At 32.7% G+C, this 22,282-nt stretch overlaps 3 protein-coding genes across 3 annotated transcripts; 2 read left to right on the top strand and 1 right to left on the bottom strand.

Moving 5' to 3' along the window:
• The first annotated feature begins 1,296 nt into the window (after positions 1 to 1,296).
• On the top strand, positions 1,297 to 6,609 carry LOC130645591 (protein psiQ-like). Its single transcript, XM_057451630.1, has 8 exons — positions 1,297 to 1,443; positions 4,099 to 4,236; positions 4,505 to 4,605; positions 4,792 to 4,890; positions 4,984 to 5,159; positions 5,326 to 5,593; positions 5,908 to 6,107; positions 6,399 to 6,609. The coding sequence occupies exons 1-8, from the start codon at positions 1,373 to 1,375 to the stop codon at positions 6,405 to 6,407; spliced, it is 1,062 nt and encodes a 353-aa protein (XP_057307613.1). The 5' UTR covers positions 1,297 to 1,372; the 3' UTR covers positions 6,408 to 6,609.
• Positions 6,610 to 9,142: 2,533 nt separating this feature from the next.
• LOC130645590 (uncharacterized) lies at positions 9,143 to 16,800 on the top strand. The gene is made up of 8 exons (XM_057451629.1): positions 9,143 to 9,879; positions 10,571 to 10,700; positions 10,839 to 10,931; positions 13,025 to 13,321; positions 13,817 to 13,864; positions 14,180 to 14,380; positions 14,655 to 14,783; positions 14,983 to 16,800. Exons 2-8 carry the CDS (start codon positions 10,631 to 10,633, stop codon positions 16,716 to 16,718), a joined length of 2,574 nt encoding a protein of 857 aa, XP_057307612.1. The 5' UTR covers positions 9,143 to 9,879; positions 10,571 to 10,630; the 3' UTR covers positions 16,719 to 16,800.
• A 4,380-nt stretch (positions 16,801 to 21,180) lies between these two features.
• On the bottom strand, positions 21,181 to 22,267 carry LOC130645589 (surfeit locus protein 6 homolog). The gene has a single exon (XM_057451627.1). It carries the CDS (start codon positions 22,242 to 22,244, stop codon positions 21,246 to 21,248), a length of 999 nt encoding a protein of 332 aa, XP_057307610.1. The 5' UTR covers positions 22,245 to 22,267; the 3' UTR covers positions 21,181 to 21,245.
• Positions 22,268 to 22,282: the final 15 nt, after the last annotated feature.

The raw sequence follows: 22,282 nt of genomic DNA, 5'->3' as shown, positions 1-22,282 counted from the left end.
GGTCCCCAAAATATGACGATAATATATCCTTTAATTTCTTTGAAAACCAGCAATTCACGATTACGTAACAAAATATGCTGACTTCTAAACCCGTACGTGTTTTTCATGTTTTGGCTCACGAAAGGCTTTATATACACTTTTTTGTTGTTGTTTTTTGCGAGGATAATTTTTACACAAAAAGATTGATAACTATCACAAATGATGTAAACAAAACTTGATGATAAAATACCTTAATATGAATACAATAATTAAAAAAAGATAATTAAAAATGATGATATTAGATCATTTGTTGTTGCTTTTAAAAATTAGCAAGCTTTGTCAATTTCCGCTGTCATGTGTCACTTAACAATCCCAAAGATTACCCGTTTTCAATCTCTATCATATACTTCGCTCTTTCAATGTATAATGTGAGGATTAACGGATAGTTTACGTTATTCTTTTATATTGAGTTACACACTGCTTCCTTCACTCTATTAAAAAAAATGCAATAGAATCAAGAAGGAAATTTTACAGCAACATGTTATATGTAATTTTCTTTGAGTTGTAGAATCTATTTATCCTGCTAACGTGTGCATTTTTTTTTCTGTTTATTTTTTTTTAACTAAAACCGAATCCAACAAATTTATGCTTGCCATGCAATAACATACAATTTTCCCACTAGCCTTGATAATTGTGAAAAAAATTCAGAAATAAGTTTGCTAAAAAATTTCTCAAAGATTCTTGAACAAAAGTTCGAAAAACTGACGAATGTGAAGGCCTTTAAAGCATATTTTTTCATTGGAGAAGAAACCAAAGAACTTTGTACGCCTCAATAGAATTTCTCTGTCATATTGGAGTGACAGAAGAACACAAAAAAGCAAAATTTTAACTTTTTAGCAAAAAATGTTTCCATTACGTACCGGAAGGCGCATCCTTTGACCATTCCATGCCATCAGCTAAAAACATGTCTCAGAATATGTTAGAATGTGATTTTTATTTCCTTTCCGTTTGCATTTTATAATTCTGCTCACGTCAAAATAATTTCTACAGCGTAAACGGGTTGATAAAATCAATGGCAATTAAATGAGGAATGACACATTTATTTTCGTTACAATGAAACTAACAACATGTTGTTTTCATCCAGATCCTGAATCTGATAACATATGTTAAGTAACAAATTTCAGAAACAGTTGTTACTCATCAGATAGTACCACCACAAATTAAACCACTTTCACCCAGTCCTCTTCTCTATATAAATTATGGGGTATATCTAAATGGGCCTGTTATGAGGGTTGCTTAGACCTTACAAATAAATGCAGCTGGTGATTCTAGCTTCAGTTAGTTTTACTGAATCAAGCACTGAAAGAAGAATAGAAAATAAAGTATTGACAAAATGAAAGCTATACTTTGCGTGTGTGGTATTTTTGTGATTTCACTATTCACAATGGTGGAATCATTAACGGGGTAGGTTTTTTGTTTTCGTTCTTGCATCAATATGAAATATGACTTGTTGATAACATTTAGTCTAAAATAGCAAATAAAATATGCAATTTATATCTTGACTGTTTTGCTAAAGTTAGTCATTGGAGATTTTTGTCTTGACTCTTCTCGCCAATGCCTGCTAAGCTATCAACTGTCGTCTATTAATCAGAAAACATACATTTTTGTAGTTTGCAACTTAAAAAGGATGATGTTTTTGCGCTTCCAGGCTAGTTCGCCTTTACATGCAAATAACATAAAAACACGGAATAGATTTTCTTCGTTTGGAATTATAGTGGCTCAGTAATTTAAGACCTTGTTTAACAAACGATTTTACCAGTTAACTTATTGAAAGATTTTAACACTGGCTTTGTGTAAACTTATATGGTTGGGTGTTTGTCTTGACACCTCCTTATATGGGAAACTATAGGACATTATGTAGGTGAACAAAATCTGGAAATTTTAGAAAGTTGTTTCGCTTTATGGAGGTTAAGTTATTACCGGAAGCAGAATTACCTGGTAAAATTTCCTTGTTTTCAAAAAAGTGAGAATAACTCGTTGCAAAAAAAATGTTTAGGAATGATTTTGATAAAAATGTTATAAATGTTTCCTTTGTGGAGAAATTAGGGATAATGTGAGAGTTTTTTTAACAGTTCATCATCTGTTTGTCTCATAATGGTGTTTGCTTCGCCCCAGTCAGAATGACGAAATTTTTTAAAATGGCGAAATTTCTTCCGACGAATAATTGTGACTAACGGAATTTTTGTCCTACGGATCTATATCTTAAAATACTCACTTAGAGTTTTTTTATTGTCTGCATGCAAGAACTTTTAAAAATGGACAAAAATGACTAAATTTCCCCCAGGTGACGAGCATTTTCTCCGACGAAAAATTTTTCCGAAATATATTTGCACGATTGTATAATGAAAAAAAGTTTGCAACTGCGTCAAATCAAAGGCTAGTAAACTTTCTTGTTTATATCTCCAATATTTAAAATCCAATCGCGCGAGTTTGGTGCTAAAATTAGTAGACTAGTACAAGATTGGTATACATAAGAAACTAAAAAATAAATTTGTAAAAATTTAGATTTACCAATCGCGTCCGGCATTATTAACTTGATATGCTTGCAATTTTTTTCTCAAATTGTTGTCAGGATGTAATTTTTATATCACAATCACACCTTTCCGTTGTTTTGATTTGTCATTGCAGAGTGATTCTCAAAACGAGGCTAATTAAAAAGGAAAGAAAATTTAAATTTCCTGTCCTTATAGAAATGAATTGATGTGAAATGCATATGTGGACTTTGGATAAGAGCAATTATCTTTAACATTTGATCGAATGCCCGTATCATTATACCTACCTCTATAATAACAGAGTACTGAAATTAACAACACAATCGATTTCATAACACCTTTGATTAAAAGTACATTTATATAATTGTTATCAAGAGCTTGTGGTTTTTATTTGATTCTTAAAGGTAAACACGTAAACAAAGAAGGCAAACAGATTTTCCTGTTATTTGCGCGGCAGCTGCATGGACTTGATAAATATACATTACAAATATTACATAAATCATCTTCCTGTCAGAAGATTGTCCATTTTTAAGATTCGCGTCTCATATAATAGTAATAAATTCACAACAAGCTCACAGCTTTTCTTACTTGTTTTAAAACATAGTGCACATTTGGTTGTTGTGAACGGTCATGGAAATTGTTTTGTTTTAACTTTCTTAAATACAGCATATCTATGGACAGCCATTAAAAGACTCCAGCAAAAAGAGATTTAACAATATAAAAGTTGGAACTTAAATTTGTTTTGAGAAAATAGTAGGATAGATCCAACTTAAAATTCGCAATGCACCTTTTTTATAAGGTTGGAATAAAACTTTCCCTAAATTATGGTTAGCATTATTAATAATAAAATGCTTTCTAGAGTCTAAAAATTAGCAATGAGACATACTGTGATGTACTAAAAAAGAAATTTTGTTTCTTTAAAGAAACTTCCATTGTCTTCTTGAGAAAACAATACTTGGTTTTTGGGTTTTTTTAGCCTCATCAATGTGTATTTTAAAATAAAGTTATAAGGGGAAAGCAGAATTTTGAAACAGAATTTATTGAAGAATTGGAATGTTTAAGTTCGTGTTTTAATGCGTGACATTCAGTCAGTTTCACTTCCTTGTATACATGCTAGAAAAAACGTATGAAAGACTAGCTGCCCGCTTATGTAATAACTATATTTATAAATAAACTCTTCTCGCTTGTTGCCTAGAAACAATCTAGATCTATGCAATAACGTAGCTGCCAGTAAAATAATGCAGTATCTTGAAAATCTGTAATAAAAATTATGTTGGCAATTAAAATAATATCAAAAAAAAATTTCTTATCGCGTATTTGTGTTTGTTTGTTTGTTTGTTTATTTATTTCCATTTCTATATTTTCCAAAGTTGATAATGTAACTACAACATTTATCAAAAAAATACAAAGTAAAAAAAGAAACATTAAAAAAAGAATTGGTTGTTGAAATAAAAAAAGATTCATCTAACCTTCGTCGAAAGGAAAATGGACCGCCATAAGAGATCTTATCGTCTCTTTAAATGTATATTTATTTCTTAATTTCAGAACATCAGACTTTATTTTATAGTTCAAACGTGTGTACAAAAGCTTCAACGAGAGACGTTGTCACGTATAAAGCGATCACTGCGACGGAGTTTAGACGCATCGTCTTTTGCTGCAACGGAGCACAGTCATGTTCGACTGACGGTACCTGTCAAAATAAATGGTAAGAATTTTATTAAAACAGTGCGTTGTGAGAAAGTATAAAATAATACTTAAAACACTGATGGAGAATTTTCTGACTCCTGACGTTCCTATTTCCTGGATAACCAATTCATATTTTTGTAAAAATAGTGACGGCTATATCTCATTTTGATTTAGGCTTTACTTTATTCAGATGAACCTTACGAGCGGTCACTCTATATTTATAAAATTGGTTAACATGACCAGTTGTAAAATTTTAATACATTGTTTTTGCAAATTTTAACGTTTAGGCCTGTTGTCGTGACTCGCACGTTGAAAATAACAAATCAAGTCCCAATCAATGTGACAAGTTGCTGCGATGGATATCATCAAGTTGGAGATAGTTGCCAACGTAAGTTAGGTCATAAATTTGACAAAATATGGTCTGTCAATCGAATTTTTACCAACCTTTACATTTACTTTAAATAATATCCGTTCTTGTTTTTATATCAACTGTATGAGAAGAAGAATTAAAATTAGGAGAAAATTTTTTTAAGATGCAAGTGCGAATTTCTTTATTATCTGTTACGTCTTTCAGCCACATGCGCCACCAATAAATGCATTCGCGGTCGCTGCATTGCTCCTGAAGTTTGCGATTGTACTGGAACAGGATACGCTGGAGTGACATGTAATATTAGTAAGTTATTGTCATTTATTTCCACACGTAATTGTTATTTATTTATTATTTCCAGCTAAGCTATTTATAAATTTGCTAATTTTTCTATTTTAGTTCAATGTGACGCAGACGAACGCCCATGTGTGACTGAATGTTCAAGTAGTAATTCTTCGCAATGTGTGTGTCATGAATGTTATACCCCATCAGCGGGAAAATGTGTTAATAAACATAGGTGTCTCATAAATGGCGTATGCTACCGAGGTGGAGCCATTAGCGAAAACGAATGCTTGGTAATTCTTTATTTTATCTTTTATTTTTCTCGGAAACAATTCTCCTTTCTAATCCAGGTATCTTTCGTATTACATATAAACATGGCATAAATATCATATTTATAGACATATCTTCCCAATGTATATTGACTTTTTTTAAAAGCAAATCCAATCAAATGTTCTTTAGACATGCATACCACTTGCTTCACAGACTCAGTGGACTCCAAGTTCTAAAAGTAAAATGTGTAACGATGGCAACAAATGCACTAGACTGGACAAATGTAATGGTCTGGGGCAATGTGTGGGTCAATCATTTACATGCAGTGGAGAATGCAATGAATGTAACGGCATGTCGTGTTTTCTAAACACAACATGTGCCGCACAAACAACAACGACGGCAACGACCACGACAACAACAACGACTACGACGACTAGTTCACCGACCCCTCCACGAGGTAGCTAGCTTGATGTAAAATTTAAACACTTGATTTTATGTGACTAAAATGGTCTTCACTTATTTCCCAACCTTGCCCCCAGGGTCTGTTGATTCTTTTGCCCTCAGATTTATCTTATGCACTGAGGAGGAGGTTGATTTCACCCCTTAATATATCCTTATTGACGTAAAAAAAATTTAAAGTTTTAAAATTTTCTTTCTGAACAACAATAAGATTTCCCGCCATTTTCATCATACCTTTGGTACAAAACAATGCATTAAGTTCAATCGATGTATTCCAAAAATAGTATTTTAAAAATATACATTTATCTGTAGGTAACATTGATGAAGTATCATGTCGAGCAAAAATTGGTGTACTTCATGCTATCTCAAACAACTGTCGCAAATTTTACTACTGTGTTCCTGGTCATCCACAACCATACGTGCTCGATTGCCCAGGCAATTTGTACTTCGAACCTCAATATGGAGTTTGTGTTCACAAATACCAAATACAGAGAACAGACTGCAATCAATCGGTAAAGCCTATTTTGTTGTTGTTGTTTTTGTTTTTTTTATGATATTACCTTTTGCATTCATAGTGACCTGGGAAAAATCGGAATAAAGTTAAATAATTTTTGAAGATTTGGACAAACACATGCATTGAAATATCGGGCTGTTCAAACATAAAAACAGACATTTATAATATTGGATAATACATTCTGTTTATTTTGTGATTATCTGCAATTCGGGATCCGGGCCATACAAACCTGGTTAATTGTTATTACGGATTGTTAATGCAACATTTTATTTCGTTTTTTATTTTTTAGGTTCCTTGATTTATTCGGTAGTGACGAAGAAGAAAAAGAATTGTCTGCTGGAACGAACAATTTTTTAATGTTTAAGTATATTATATTAAAAAAAAATTATATTTTAAGAAAAGCTAAAATCTTTGAATACTATGATTTTTAGTGGCAATTTAAAAAATAATATTTTTCCAATTTTGGTCTTTTTACAAAGGTTATTTTAATGCTATCAGAAAAAGAAATAAGTTAATTTTTTGGTGCTAAAAATCTTCTTATATTTTTCATACGCAAGGAAATATTTTCTGTATAATTATCTCTCACTTGTTTAACGTATTTCTGTTATTTTTTAATATTTTTAAGCAATTATACGCATACTTGTTTAAAAAAGATATTGGCGACGGTTGAAAAATTATCTGTTTTTCAAATGTACATAAAAAGTTGTTTTTTCTAGTCTTTGGCTAATTTCAGCCTACTACTTGTGGTAAAGTTCCTCCACAAGGTTATAAAAAACTAAGTTGATTGACATGCTAGCTAGCTCGGTAATAGAAGAACACTAGTAGTTTTAAAGACATTCTTTCAAGATTCTGCTCTTTCGGTTCAATCCTCTGTTTCCTATAAAACATTAATCACATGACTTTAACCAACTGTATATAATTTGAGATGGCTAAATCGATACACTGGGAAAGTCACACTACTACGGCTGTATAAATTTCACCTGTTTGTTTGGATGAGAAAGAAACATTTTTCAATGATACTTCTTTATCTCTGAGATTCTGACACTAAATAACCCAACAGGCACACAACGTCGTTAAGTCTGGTGTCTGCACGACGTTTTCCATTCTGACGTTGAATTGACGGCGCATTGACCGATCGTTGGTACGATGTCTCTGCGACGTTGCTTAAAGGAAATATAAAACGAAATACATTTATGGACCGCAAATAACTTATGTCAAACAAAACTGACAAAATGTAAGGGAGGTTTCCACTCAAACGAGTAAAAACAGTTTAAACAAACGCAAATTTAATTACATACTTGATCCAGCAACAGAAACACACTATTTAACAAGAGCAACAATTAAAAGATGAAAATGCATCGATAATTGATTATTCGCAGATGAATATTAAGGAATTTGGGATAGAATTTGTAGAAGTTCGCGGATTTCATTGTTTTGGACACTTCCTCGAGAAGTTTTAAAAGACAGTCTCATACTAAGAAATTTAAAAATAATATTTGAAAATATTTTTTTTATCGTATTTATATGTCATGATATTTTATGAACATGCTCAATACCATTATTTCATATCAAATTTGTATTATTGTTTCAAAATAAATTTGAATGCCATTACTCGAGGCATAGTTGAATTTAAATGGAAACCAATTTTAATAAAAACTCAATCGATCGATTCGATCACATTCGTTTGAGTGGAAACTCGCCTAAAGGTGACTGACGAATAATTTTATTATCGACGAACATTTTGTCTGAAGAATTGTATATTATAATACTTAATAATACTACAGAATACTAGAGAAATTTTAAGTCTTTCTTTTTACCGTATGCCATAAAAATTGATTAAACAATTATAAAAATGAAATTTCGAAAATGAACAAAAAATGACAAAATTTTCTAAAGGTGAAAAATATTTTTGATTACATTTATTTTAGACGAATAGTCTGTCGAAAAAAACAATAAGTTTTCCATTGATATTTCCGCGACCATCCAAGTTAAGCGAACTCTACCATCCTTGCCCTTGCCAATTTACCTCTTCCTTCTTAGAATGTTAAGTCAGAAACACGAGACACATTGATAAAAGAGACCAAATTATAAAAGCATTCGATGGTGATACAATAGCCAGTGTTTCAAAGTTGATAGTGCTCCTGAGCTAATTTAGGCTAAGCTCATTGGTTATATATGTGCAATATATTATTGATATAAGAAATTCTATCTTGCATTTGTCGGGGGCGGGGGTTCTCTCGCAATCTCAGTCGTTTGAAATGCAGGATTTTGTGGTCGTTAACTTTTTTCTCAACGTTATAACTCAGTAATTTGTTGACAGACAGGTTTTGACAATAGCCTTTGGTCTCTATAAGACTCATTCTCTTCTAAAATTGGGGTCTTGCTTTAAATCATGTGAAAACGTCCCCTTAATAACTCCGACTCGCTGATAAAAATTCAATCAAAAAATTTAGTCGTTGTCGTTTAACCCTATTCCTGCTGGGCCTTTTAGGGGCTCCTCAATGCCGGGGGGGGGGCTAATTCGACCCCTCCCCCCTGTGTAATTTCTAAAATTGTTGTCCGTTGGACCTGAAACTTACCACAAGTGTTGTCCAGGTATTAATAAACATTTTGATGAAAAAAAAGTGATGAAGTCAGCATTTTCAATGATGACGTCATCAAATTCGGTGACATAGAGAAAAAAAGCTCTAACTTTGAATTTTGTTAATTGTTGTATAATTGCGATGAATTTAGTAACAATAATAATAGAAACGCAAAATAATTTAACTAAGAATTGACATAAAGTTTTCAAAAACATGTAAAACAAATTTTTTAGTAAAAAATTTTTTTAAACAATTTTACTCAACATAAAATAAGTGTCATGGCAACACTTCGGCATAATTCCTAAAAATTTTTTTTGGGAAAATAAAGCTAAATAAAAGTTACGAAAACTCATAAAATTTGAAGGTGTAACTATAAACACATGTAAAGTTATTAAAAAAAGTTTAGGAGGGGGGGGGGCTGATTCAGCTCCCACACCCCCCCCTCCCCCACACCCCAGCACCAATAGGGTGAAGGTTGGGTGAGCATGGTAAGATAAAATCGAACTGAGTTTATTATAAAGATGTTCTAAGCGACGTTGTTATTTCGGCTTTTGATAAGTAGCAATTTCGCTATTTCCTTTATCATCGTGTAGAAACTTCGCTCATGGCATAGCGAAGTTGAGTTCCGTACAAGCATACTATATCTTCCGTACAAGCATACTATATCTTTCTTTTTCCAAGGTGTCACATGGGACTTTTAGTTATGCGCGTGGAACTCCGTTTCACAGTGGTATAAATCACAGAATGTCGTTGATCGCTTTGAGAAACAATTAGAAATTCTGTATCTTTAATTTCTATAAGCACGTAAATTATTAAGCAGAAAAAATATGAGAAAATATTTGTTTGGCAAAAGGTAAGCTTTTGAAAGAAGTTTTCATCTCATCTAATTATCTATCTCACGATAATTAAAATCTAATTTGTTGGTACAACATTGAAATAAACAATTTTAACGATATACGTACGCTTGCTATTATTCTTTTTTTCTTTTGCAAAACATCATAAACAAATCACAATATACAAGATTTGCGATGACAATTTTAAATTCGCTTTAATGACTTTTGAGATCGTAGCCAATTATAATACAGCTATTATAAAAATATTTCAAATGCTACTTTGTGTAGCTGTATCTATTGGAAGAAAATTGGAGAATTGATGGACTCTGAATGATTCATATTGAGCATACAACAGGTATATAATGCCGAGCTTTAATACTTATCATTACATTATTTTCTGCGTTATTTCAAATTTTTTATTTATTTATTTTTATGGCTGCATTTTCTGCAATGTGTCCATGAAGGCGAGGACATCAGTTGTGATCAGGTCTTTTATGAAAAAGTCTTTTATGAGTCCGATAATCGTTTTATATACGGGTGAGTGATAAATGGTACGCAGCAAAGTGACGTTTTGTGTGAGCTATTAAGATCACCTCTCCATACCAACCTTGATCTTGCTTTCCGCTTGTCAAAATACACGTTTTTTTATAAAAAAAACCAAATTCTAACCAGGTAAGTTATTTAATCTTATTTCTTCATCGTTCTAAACAATAGACCTATAATCCTTGCCTGGTATTCTTATAAAAATAAAAGCGTGTATTTATCATTTTGTCCTATTCATCGCTACTTCGCGCTAAGGATGCACGAAAAAGCGATTTCAGGGATATGTACAAAAGGTGCTAATTTGACGACCGGAATATGTAGGACATGCATTTTTCACGAACCAACGGACTAGTATATGTAGTAATTGGCGTCAGAGCACGTTTTTATTTCGTTTATTAATTTGTGATTGTTAGTCTAAAGTATAGCTGCTGTTTCAAGAATTAGATGAAACTTTTGTTTCCACTGTTCATTAGTATACATTTTTGTTTATATGTTAATTTTAGTTGGGTGAAATTAAAATTATTAATAAAGAAAGAAACCAGCAGGACAATGCAGAGTATACTATGACAGTTAAAATGGACAGAATGATTGGCTGTTTTATTTGGTTTCTATTCGTGACAGAAGTGACTATGGGTAAGTTATAATCATTCCAAATGTTTACACCAAAAATAAAAAGAATCAGTATCCTTGTTTGGTAAAAATATGTTAGCAGTTGTACTTGCGCATATTAACTGTGCTCCTTTTTATTAATCACTTCCACTTTTTTTTTAGTTTCTAATATCAATCGTGTTGTTTTTCAAACATTTATTCTTTCGGATGGAACAACTGTGCAGTGCTATGGGAGATGTCAAAAGGATCCGACAGGTTAGATTTAATCTTCTTTTTAAAAATAACCGCGTTATCTGTCTGTATATGCGCAGAATGGTAACCTCAGTATCAAGACACGCAAACTGTGGTATATAAAAGACGGGCGAGCACGTGGATTTATTCATGGGCCACCGACAGTCTCTTTAATAAAAAACCCTATAGGTCTATCTCTGCGCAAATTGGTACTGCAAGTAGCGGTAAATAAAGAACAGACGAACTCGTGGATTTATCCACGGGTTTAGGGATTTTATTAGGATTCGTCATATTTTACTACATTTGAACTCGAACCAGATAAATCGTTTGTATTGGGATTTATAGAGCGAGCTGGATTGATATTTAAAAAAAAATCATTGCTTCCAAGCAGAATTAAATTAGTTATAAATAATAAAAAAATACTTCTGAGCTTTTGCTTTAATACATCCAACCGTTAGAAATCGCGGGGCTATCAAAAACCGTAGTTCTAAAAATATACGTTGTAATTTTGGTAACTACGTAAATTTTTTTCCCAAATAATGCATCAAATCTTTTAAACTCTTAACGTTGGTACAGCTATCAGGCGTTTATTTAAAAGGTGCGCTAAATCAGCTTTTGCGACAGTAATAAGTAACATTAAAGAATAAGATTTGAAAAACCCCAGAAATATTTATATCTCCTGATTGCTCTTATGTAGTTAAGATAGAAAGTTTCTTCCTTTACCAGGATGAGCATCTTTCTTTAAATTTGTGCCTGTGGATTAATGCCACCTTTAATTGTGCGATTCCAAAAAGTTTATTAATCCGAAAGCAAAATAGGATCAGGCCAGTAGCAACAAAAATTACGTATTTTCTTTCATTACCATAACTAGCAATAAACATTTTGAGTAAAAACATCTTTGTTTCAAGGAGATCTGAATAGTCCATATTGAAAACATTTTCTGGTCCCCAGGCACGACCATGGATACCTGCGTGTATTTTTTGCCTATTAACTCAGTCGACTTCTAGCGCGACCCCATAAAGATCGCGTAGAAAAAAAAAGGCATCGACATTACAGCCTTAAACTGTTGAAGTGTTTTTATTTTTATTCCTACAGATCTGTGAGCTACAATCGATGGAGAATTAATATCTCTTTATTTTCACATATTTGACTTATTGGTCGATTAAATAAATCAAAGTTTTTTACCAATAGCTGTATGTGATAAGCTTAAAATCTATTCACACATGTATTTTACATAAATTATCATGTTATTTTCTCACTTATTTTGTTATCACAGTTGTTACATGTTTGAAACGATTTTCACAACTATAAAAAAGTTAATATGAAATGAAATAGATTTCATTCGTATTCATTCATGCGCTTATTTATTGCTGTTTAATTTATAAAAACTACCTCGTCTCCAGAGTCCCTAGGCTTTCACATGAATAGTAAGGTAAAAAGAATTGGGTATAAGGTGGCTTTTAGAGGGAATACAATAGTGTAATTAACTTTAAAATTTTAACATTGTCTTCAAATGGTAAAAGAAAATAGACGAAATAAAGTATTTTAAAAAAGAAGAAAAGAAAAAATAATAATAAACCGGAGAAGATTTTTTTTTGAACGCTTTTGATATTGGAAAAAGTTTTCAATTTTTAATGTGTCTTGGAATTTACATCTAGTTGCATATTTGCGTATCAAGTATTTGCAAAACTTACACTCGTGTATTATCATTTAAATTAGGTGCCAGGAGAAACCATATTAATCTTACGTTTAGCAATTTTAAGCTGCAAGGTAATTACTTATCGCCAATGTCAGAATGCACAAATTTCAGTAAAAGTATATCTTATATAGAGAGAGTTTTTTTAATTACAGGTTAATTCCAGGACTTAAGGTCCAGAAAATAAGTTGTGAAGCTTTTTCAAGGCATCTCTTGGTTCTGGTTCTCTCGTGCGAGAATTATTCTCGTCAAATATTCAAGACTGTGGACTTTTGGTGATTAATCCAAAAAATCGCCCTTTTCTTGGCCTCGCGACATTTCTCTCGTGTTTTAACAGTTTCAGACAACAAAAACTAGTGAATATCTTTTAAAGCAATCCACTCACTGGTAATTTTTTTACAGCTTTTTATTACACTTATAGATTTATCAGGGCAGTTGAAAAAATTCAATGTGACCAGTTGCGAAGGCACAAAAGTTCGCTTGAATTGTCCAACAGATCGTGTCATAAACATTCACGCGGCTACTTCGGGACGTTTAGATCCCGATTTAGAGATTTGTAATCAAAATCAACCATTGTTTTGTTCGAAGGACATCACGAGTAAATTACAGAACAATTGTGAGCAAGGTAGACAATGTACTATTTCAGTATCAACGTACGATTTCACCGAACAATGTGAAGAAGACGAATATCTTGCTTTCGATGTCCAATACTCGTGTGGTAATTATTTATTATTATTAACATTAATATTATTTTACTTTTTTATCCATTCGAAAAGTGCAGGAACCACAAATATGGAAATGTTAACCGATCGATACTTTCTAGCACGGCCCTCAAAGACCTTCCGGTTTCCTTGCCACAATCATTTTAGGTGACACTCTTATAGACACACACCTAATAAAACTTTTTTATCAGAGAAAGTAGAAAGAGTATTTTATGATGTCATCAGCCTCCTTTCTTCATCTATTTACCATATAATTGTGAGAATACGTTTTTTAACTGAGTTTTTGCTGTTACATATGTCGGTTACTTAACCACAGAAAGCATCTGTCGCGAAATTGGGTTAAAATGATATCATTCTGTTGTTTTTACAAGAAAATATATGTTCTCTCAACAACAAACGGTATGCTAAAAGTTAGAAAATAACTTTTAATTTTTTTATTTAAGAATTTCGTTTAACTTTGTATAGGTACAGAGATTTTATTTCTTTATTAGAATTGCCAGCGAAAAAGACGCCAACCAAACCAGAAAGTGAAAGAACACGTAAATATTTCTTTAATTTCGTTAATTATTTTAACCTAGAACTTTCTGTCTATCCTAGTTTCAACGTACAAAATGATAACCATTTTGTATTTTAGGAGCCTTGTTACTCAAGTGTAGTGAATAAATCGAAGGGAGTGGGGGAGTAACTGGGAAAAGGATTTATTACTTAATAATTTATTCTGCGGTGCCCCACGGTAGATGCTCTTACGAGGCAACCGTTACTTATGTAACATGTTACATAAGTAACGGTTGCCTCGGTTACATATGTTACATACAGAAGTTACTTATGTCTCACCTTTTCTTCGTTTCTGATAGAGCGTTTGACACCAACACAATCTTCTGACCAATCGTTGAAAAGTACAGGAGGTTTGCATCCATCAACATTTACCAAACTCTTTATCACAGAACCAACTGTTGCTGATACTACAATGACGTCAAAGAGAGAGGCACAACGTACCCACGGTTTCTGGATTATGACTGCTTATTCCTTACTTTCGGATAGCGAGTTTATCAAAAGTAAGCATTAGCCTTTAAAGCTGTATATCTTGCAATAAAAATGCAAAAAATTGTTGGTATTGCATTTTTGTTAAACTATGAATATTCACTTATTCTTTTTCCTGACCTGGTCTAGATCATGTTGTAATTTTACAATGTTGTTGCCCCTAGTTTTAAAACTTCTAACTAAATAATCCACAATGCAATTATATATATTATATATATATTGTTATTAATTTTTTTATATTCTTTTTTCAGTTGTGCTTTGCACTGTTTTATTATTGTTATATTTTAGGGAACAAAATGCATTTAATATTTGCTGTGATACTTGCCATATTTCTTGGACTTGTTTTGAGTCTATGTTTTATGCTTGATCATTGCAGACGGGCTCGATTAAGAAAAGCGAAAAGAATGAGACAGAAAGGTAAGTAAACATGCCAAAGGATTCTAAAAGCTAAAAAATATATCGCTTCCTTGAAAAGAAAAAAATAGTTTTTAGATAGCCAGAAATGGAAAGAATAAATAAAAATACCACAAAGACTTTTTATTAACCTGTTTTCGCTAAACTAACCCGATTTAAAATATTGTGAGAGTTTTTATATTTCACGTACTCTTCTTTTTAGCAAGCGAAGATGAGCAAGAATTTCTAGAAAATGAGGAGCTGTATGATGGAGATAATAATAACATTATAATGGAGAGATTATCAAACATGGAGCAAGCACCTCTACAAAACGGGGGCAAGTTAACGAGAGAAATGTGTAGGTATTACACAGTCATTACACCAAGTCACAACAGTCCTTATAACTTAAATGAAAACGTTGCAGCACTGTTCCCTCTTGACATTAACAATGTGAAACACAACCAAAAAATACACTTGAAAATGAAGAGTAATGATCTGATCCAACAAAATGATTTTCGTGTTCAGTCTCCATCATCTTTACCACCACCACCAGAAGAATTTCTAAACACATCTCCACTATCTTCATCCAATGAGTTGATACCACCTCCAGCGCAGTTTAATGAAAAAAGTATAAAAGCTCCACAGCTGATAATTACAAGTCCAACACTCACAAATAGCACGACGAATAGTCAGCCGACCATTGCAACAAGCAGGTGTGAGTCGCGTAATAATACACCTGAAAAGAAATCCACAGTGGATGTTAGGCCGATCCTATCGCGCTCCCAAAGTAATAGTAACTCTATTTGTAGTGGAAATCAAACTACTCTTGGCTATCCAGGAAGCGTACAGATTCAAAGAAAGTTTCTTGATTATCACGTGATCAAGCCTCCACGGAGTACGCAGCTTCAACGCAAATGTTCATACTTGAATGATTATAAAACTAATTCTGAAGACGTTGAGCTTGCCCTGAAACGAAAATCAATAAGCGATGAGACACTGGGCGATCTTCAATTGTTGGATATTATAAATAATGGAGTATCAAAGCCTTTTCGTGTTAAACCGATTCGCAATAAGCCATTCGAAAGCCCAATATTCCGAACCAATGGGATTGCGGATAACAGAAACGGTTGCAAGACCGATTCTAATGTGTCACCACCGTTTATAAGACACCCAAAAAAGGGGCGTCTCCATGTCATCCAGTCCCCATATGTAAAAAATACAAAAAAATGTTTGGGTAATGGAGAATTAAAACCATCAATGAGTGTACCAAAATATTTGTCTGATTTTGGACGAAATGATAAGGAAGGAAATTGTACTCGGGCGAGTGTGCAATCAGATATTAATTTCGCGTGCTCCAAACCAAATGAGACTAATTGCATGGATAAACTTCCATGTAACTTATGTTCTCTAGAAAATCACAAATCTGAAGACGCGGAAGTTGTATCTGCAGCCGATACTAATTTTGACAGTAGAGTTTATATAGTGCACGAATCCGGATATCAAAGTCACGAAACTGGAACTGACTCGCTATGTAGCAGCACGCGTTCTACTGATCAAGAAGATTGTCAAATGTTTTCCCCAGCTTCTAGTGGCTCTTCGAAACAGATTGGATCCAGGACAAAGGTTAACCGCACTCGTAATGCCAGACGAGATCCAAAATTGTTACCTCTTTCAACGCAAATCAGTTTACCAGTTAATACAATACGGCGACTGCAGCATGACGGCCGTTTTGGGACGGATATTCTTCCGTACGAGAGTTCTTTTGATGATGCAAGTAGCAGGGATTCCGTGCAAATGATAACACGAAACAAGCCTAAAAGTAAAAAAAGGGAAAACAGTTTTAACATTAAAAATGGTATGATACCTGATAGAGATGTGAATCTGAGTGGTGTGTCTCACGTTGGAAACAAGAAAGGTATTTTAAAGAATGGTTATATTGATAGCAGTTTTGAAATGTAATTGCATTTTGTTTATGTTTTATTAAATGATTTTGTAAAATAAAGTGTATATAATTTTGTCTAAAATAATAATTGTTCTTTCTCTTCCTCTTTTCATACTTCTTTCTTAACTTTACAAAACAGTCAGCAATAATAGAAATGCACATATACATAAATACACTTCTTAGACAATTTTAATCTATATTTAAAGAAGTGAATCCCGAGGTTAACAGCGGGAGATGTTGTAGTGGCAGCGCCTTCGGAAGTCCGAGTCCCCATACCGGCGCACTTTAAATGTAGTGTTCTCAGCCAATTTGATCCAATCTACTGACCGCGACTCGGCTTATGTAACAGGCAAGCAAGTTAGAGCAATGATATATGTATCTGTGGCTGTAATGCAACATAGTTACCGTTGGAGTGAAGAAAGAGAGAGACATTAAAATGACAAAGCGAAACTTTCCTTTACTTCTTTACGCACCTACTACCACTAAATGCATCAATTATAGCTCCTGTTAATATTTTAAAATGTCATGTACAGGATCCGTTATCATCCATCGATACTGGAACTTTATGAAATAAGACATTGTCTACCTCTTTCGAGAATTCATTCTCAATACAATTTATTATGTGAAGAAAATTTTCCACGAAAAAAAATTTAGCGAAATTGATGACTTTTTGTCATAATTTACTAAAATGAGATTGTTTATTCATCAAACCTCGAGAAATTTTGTAATGGCAATGTCAGCAAAAACATATACGTATCCAACCAAGTAAGTTAAGATTGCATTAAAAGAGCTCTGGCAAATTCGGCACTAGTCCTGTTGTTTGAATCGATACATTATGTATTCATCAACAATGCCTACTCAACTGCCTACTTACATAGCAAGGGGGTGACCCGTACCTCTAAGGGCACTTGTTAAACACATTACTTTTTTGTGCTTAATTGTAGGGAGGGTTGGGGTCGAATAAGCAGGGGGGGGGGTACTCCGGTGAAAATTTCTTAAAGTGGAAGGTCATAATATAACGACTAACTGTAAATAAATAACACTAGTAAAACAACTAAAACTAAAGATAACAATGCTTTTGACATGTTTAAGGAATAAACTGTGCTGACATTTTTGTTGTTATTACATACCCGTAAGCAAAAACAGCCATTGAATAAATAACCGTATTCCACCCGTATTATTCAATGCTTATGACGTAACAATAGTTTTGACAAAACATTCGTAAACGCATGTTTTGATTTTATCCTTTCCGCCTCATTAATTTTTATCGTAGAATTTTGAATTAAAAATTTGTGTTGTGTTTCAACATTCAAAAAAAAGAAATGAACTTTTTGTCTCTTTGTACCGTGTCGATTTCAACAACATTTCGAAAACATGTCGAGTTCACAAAAAAGTGTTTCGATCTACACTATAAAATGAAACGAAAACAAAACAAACACAAAACAAAATAAGTAATATTAATTATAACAATCTCTTTTGGGTATATAATAAAACATATATACAATAGGTAAACATAGGTTATTGGATTTATTAACCCTCAGTGATATTATATTCAACTCCGCTGCGCGTCGTTGAATATAAATCACCTCGGGTTAATAAATCTCAATAACCTATGTTTACCTATTGTATATCTACTTAATATTTGTTATTTTTCACCTGTATGTTGTGCTTTGATTATAAGAAAAGATGCGGCTTTGTGATATCCAAAAAAACTTATTATGGGGGGTGATAGGGTCTCATTCTCAATTTTCGATAAAATGGGGGGGGGGTCACTCTAAAATGATTTTAGGGGTGAAAAATTCGAAAACGTGCAATTTGTCCCCCCCCCTTCAATTAAGCACAAAAAAGTAAAGGCTTATACACCTTAATCAGTAAGTGTAAATACGTAGGAGCTAAAGGGATGATTCTGTTTCCCAAAAACATAAACAAAAAGAGATGTCAAAATTCAAATCAGCTGATCTAAAAATTGCACTTGCAAATCATTTGCAGGTTTGTTCTCTAATTTCCTCCGGTAGACATTTCCTCGGATCAAAAAAATTACATTTTACAGCTATAAAATTTCGCGGATAATTGTTTGTAAAAACTTTGCTAGTATTTATTTTCGCGAATGCTTTGAAAACATTATATCTATATTTTTGTAAAAATCCTTTTAGTCAATGAGAAATAGGAGTTGAGTAAATGAGGATGAAATTAATTCTCTTTGCAATAGGCTTTTTAGATAAAAGTTCATGATTCGCGAAAGTTTATATTAGCAAAGTTTTCGTATTCAAAATAAATCGAGTAGGTCAAAATTGTGCCATCTTCCATGACTTAAACACGACTTCAAAATTTAAATTAAAACCTCGCCTCAGGGCTTCTTATATTTTTATGACATGGTCGTATTGCTGTCCCGGATATCAGAAAAGATAACCATTTTTTTATTTTCGTTTTTATTTTTTATGCATTAATGTATATTTAGTTGTTTTAGATTTAAACTCCGCAAGAAACCTGAGTACCTGTTACCCCCCATAGCTTCTAACCAAGCCAACTAATAAAATTTGGTTCTGGCTGATCAAAGATTTTTGCTTTTTTCACATAAGCACACTATCACCGATCAATATTTATTTTTTGTGTGAAATAAATTTTCTCCTATTCACTCAGAGATAAAACTTCACATATTTCTGGATTTTGTCACGAGATCTCGAATTGTTACCTTGAATTATATGTCACTGGTAAATTTCGCAACTTGGGTAAAAATGTGGGAAAAAAAGCGCGAAAATACACACTAAAAATTAGTACCATCGAGGTACGTAGGAATTGGCAAGTAAAAAAATTTTATTTTTTAGCGAGACCTTGAAAACATGACAAGTGTACACAAATGTAGCCTGCGCTTTTGACAAAGAAGTCAACTAAATATAAGGCATTGTACTGCATAAGATCAGATAACAAAGTTTGTTTAAAAAGTTAAAAACTACCCCTTTCCCTTACTTTTAAAATCGTGTCCTAATGTGTAAACATAATGTAACCATTTGGTTAAACCTGTTCCTTACAGTTTTGATAATTTTTTGAGCCTCAGAAGCTTTCCCTATTTGACACTGAAATGTTTCTTAAAAATCTTTTTTGAAGGTTGATTGCTTGATTTAATGTCAAAATCTTAACTAAAACCCAGAGTAAATTGTTATTCAGTTCAAAAGAGATTACCCATTGTTATTCAGTACAAAAGAGATTACCCATAAACCTAGTTAGTTATCCAGAACTATATATTGACAAGGTCATAAAACACTTTTTATCACACTTTTCAATATCTCGCAAAACCAAAGACCCACACCACCCACACAGCTGAGAAGAAAAACATTTTGATTGTTCTCCCTTTCTTAGGTCTTTACAAACCAGAACGAAATTAGAAAAACTTTTTAAATCTACTTTGCATTGTTGTAAACTTTCTGTTGTTTTCAGAACTCACACTCGCTTATCTAACTTCTTCAGATTTAAAGACCTGTTGCCCAAAGAGTTAACGTCAGGCGTCATTTTCAAATATAAATGCAGTGGCTGCAACGCCACTTATATAGGTGAGACGTCGCGTCATCTAAAGGTTCAACCTCATCTAATTGCACGGCAATTAAAGATCATCTTAAAGCCTGCCACATCACATCATCTCTTGACAATTTTAGTATACTCTCTAGGGGTAAGAACCGGTATTTGCTACAGATTAAAGAGAGTTTGTTCATAATGCGGGATAGTCCACAGTCGAATAACAACATTAGATCTGCTCCATTGTATTTATACAATTAGTATTTAATCTGTAACTATGGTTACTGTTAAACTTGTATATATTTAGGAGAACTTTGTACGTTTTTGATTGCTTAAAAATGGGTGTGTGAAACACCCGAAACGTCGCAAATAATGTAGTTTTTTGGTTGTCAATTTATCCATAAACCTATGCAAAACAAACGTTAATTATTCCAAGATATAATTTGTTGCTTATATCATACTTTTTTACTAAGTTGCTAAGCAATCTTACAAATTTTAGCACAGTTGCTTTAAACTAGTTCCCTATTAAGTGATTGATATCAGACGCAGTATAGTATCAGATGAAAGTGCTTTTATTGTTTGATACTTATAACACATTATATTTATACATATCTATATCTCAAAGTATCCTTTGTTACTTCTTCTGTAAAGTTTTATGTTGAGATTTTTTCTTTCATTTTTCAGTTATGTTTAATCACTGTTAAGCCTGCTAAGTTTCTTAAACTTCGGTCTTTCTGAGCCTAAAGCTTTTTATAAAGTAATCTCTGAAAAAAGCATATATACATGCCTATAAAATTCCAGCTTGACTATAACATAAATGAAAAAAATGTGCACACCATGAGTACATCTTGAGGATTACATTTTAAAAAAGTAAAATTAAGACTGCACACAATTTGCCTGATAAATATAGTGCTCAAACTAAATCAGAAATAAAAATTTCTTGAAGTCAAGAGTAAAATGAAAACAGAATTTGATAAGATTAGTATATGTATTTCAACAAAAAATAAAAGTGATTTATATGCCAAATCCAAACCCTAAAAACCAGGCCTTGACTTTTTCTTGACCTTTTTTACTCCTTTCTTTTTATTTAATTTCTCATCCCTGCGCTCTCTTAAATGTTGCTTTCTTAATTTTTGTTTTTCCTCTTTTTCATTAGCAACAGTAGCAGTTCTATCATCCCAACGTTTCTTACTTTTTTCTTTTAACTTTTCCTTTCTTTTTATAGACTTTTTAAGAAGTTTAGGATCATCTTTAAGTTTCTGTCCTTCAGCTTTCTTGACAGCATTGTCCCATGCTATCTTTTTCTTTAAGGCATTTGCTTTACCCGAATCTTCTTGTTGCAAATTCTTTATTTTTTCTTGCTTTTTCTCAGCAATTTGTAATAATTTTTTAATATCCGCTTTCTTTTTTTTCTTATTGTCAGATATACCAACGGCAAAATCAAACTTACTAAAAACTACCTCTCCCTTGATATTTTTTATATCGCCATTTATTGATTTCTCCTCAAGCTCACTAACACGTTTTATATTTTCAGTTTCATTCCTTTGTTTTTTTTTCTTTGTATCTATATCTTTTTTCGCCATGCGTGCATTTTTCACTTTTAACTTGTCATCTTCAGCTAAAATCTTTCGTTTACCTCTAAGATGATGCATTTTAGCATGTAATTTCTCCCTCAACTCATCCAAAGATGCACTTGGAATACTTGATACCTTAACAGGTTGGACTTGTTCTGCAATTTCAACAATCTCTTCTGCAAAATACTCTGTCTCTTTACGTTCCACTTCTTTTTGTAGTTCAGATATAGTCTTATGGTTTGATGGATCTAACTTTAGAAATTTGGCCTTTTTGGCCAGCAATTTTTTATTTTCTGGTTTTAACTTCTTCTTCCTACCAGGTTTAACGTTACCGTCCTCGAATTCATTTTGAACATAAAATTTAGCTGGAATAAGCTCCACAACAGAAGAAAAGTAACATGTAGTTTCTTTTACTATATTTTTTAACTTTTCAACCTCTGCCACATTGTCAGCTGCCATGTTGTTTGGTGCATGTGAAAGCTTTTTGCAATTTAATA

The sequence above is a fragment of the Hydractinia symbiolongicarpus genome, chromosome 5, assembly GCF_029227915.1.
Source record: "Hydractinia symbiolongicarpus strain clone_291-10 chromosome 5, HSymV2.1, whole genome shotgun sequence".
Lineage (NCBI taxonomy): Eukaryota > Metazoa > Cnidaria > Hydrozoa > Anthoathecata > Hydractiniidae > Hydractinia > Hydractinia symbiolongicarpus.
This window is presented reverse-complemented; position numbering and strand designations above follow the sequence as displayed.

Excerpts from the sequence above, each read along its gene's own strand:
- LOC130645591 (XM_057451630.1), top strand. The coding sequence starts at position 1,373 with ATGAAAGCTATACTTTGCGTGTGTGGTATTTTTGTGATTTCACTATTC. Across the intron at positions 1,444-4,098 it reads ATGGTGGAATCATTAACGGG|TTCAAACGTGTGTACAAAAG; the intron begins GTAGGTTTTTTG and ends TTTATTTTATAG. Across the intron at positions 4,237-4,504 it reads GGTACCTGTCAAAATAAATG|GCCTGTTGTCGTGACTCGCA; the intron begins GTAAGAATTTTA and ends TTTAACGTTTAG.
- LOC130645590 (XM_057451629.1), top strand. The coding sequence starts at position 10,631 with ATGACAGTTAAAATGGACAGAATGATTGGCTGTTTTATTTGGTTTCTA. Across the intron at positions 13,865-14,179 it reads ACCAGAAAGTGAAAGAACAC|AGCGTTTGACACCAACACAA; the intron begins GTAAATATTTCT and ends CGTTTCTGATAG. Across the intron at positions 14,381-14,654 it reads GGATAGCGAGTTTATCAAAA|GGAACAAAATGCATTTAATA; the intron begins GTAAGCATTAGC and ends GTTATATTTTAG.
- LOC130645589 (XM_057451627.1), bottom strand. The coding sequence starts at position 22,244 with ATGGCAGCTGACAATGTGGCAGAGGTTGAAAAGTTAAAAAATATAGTA.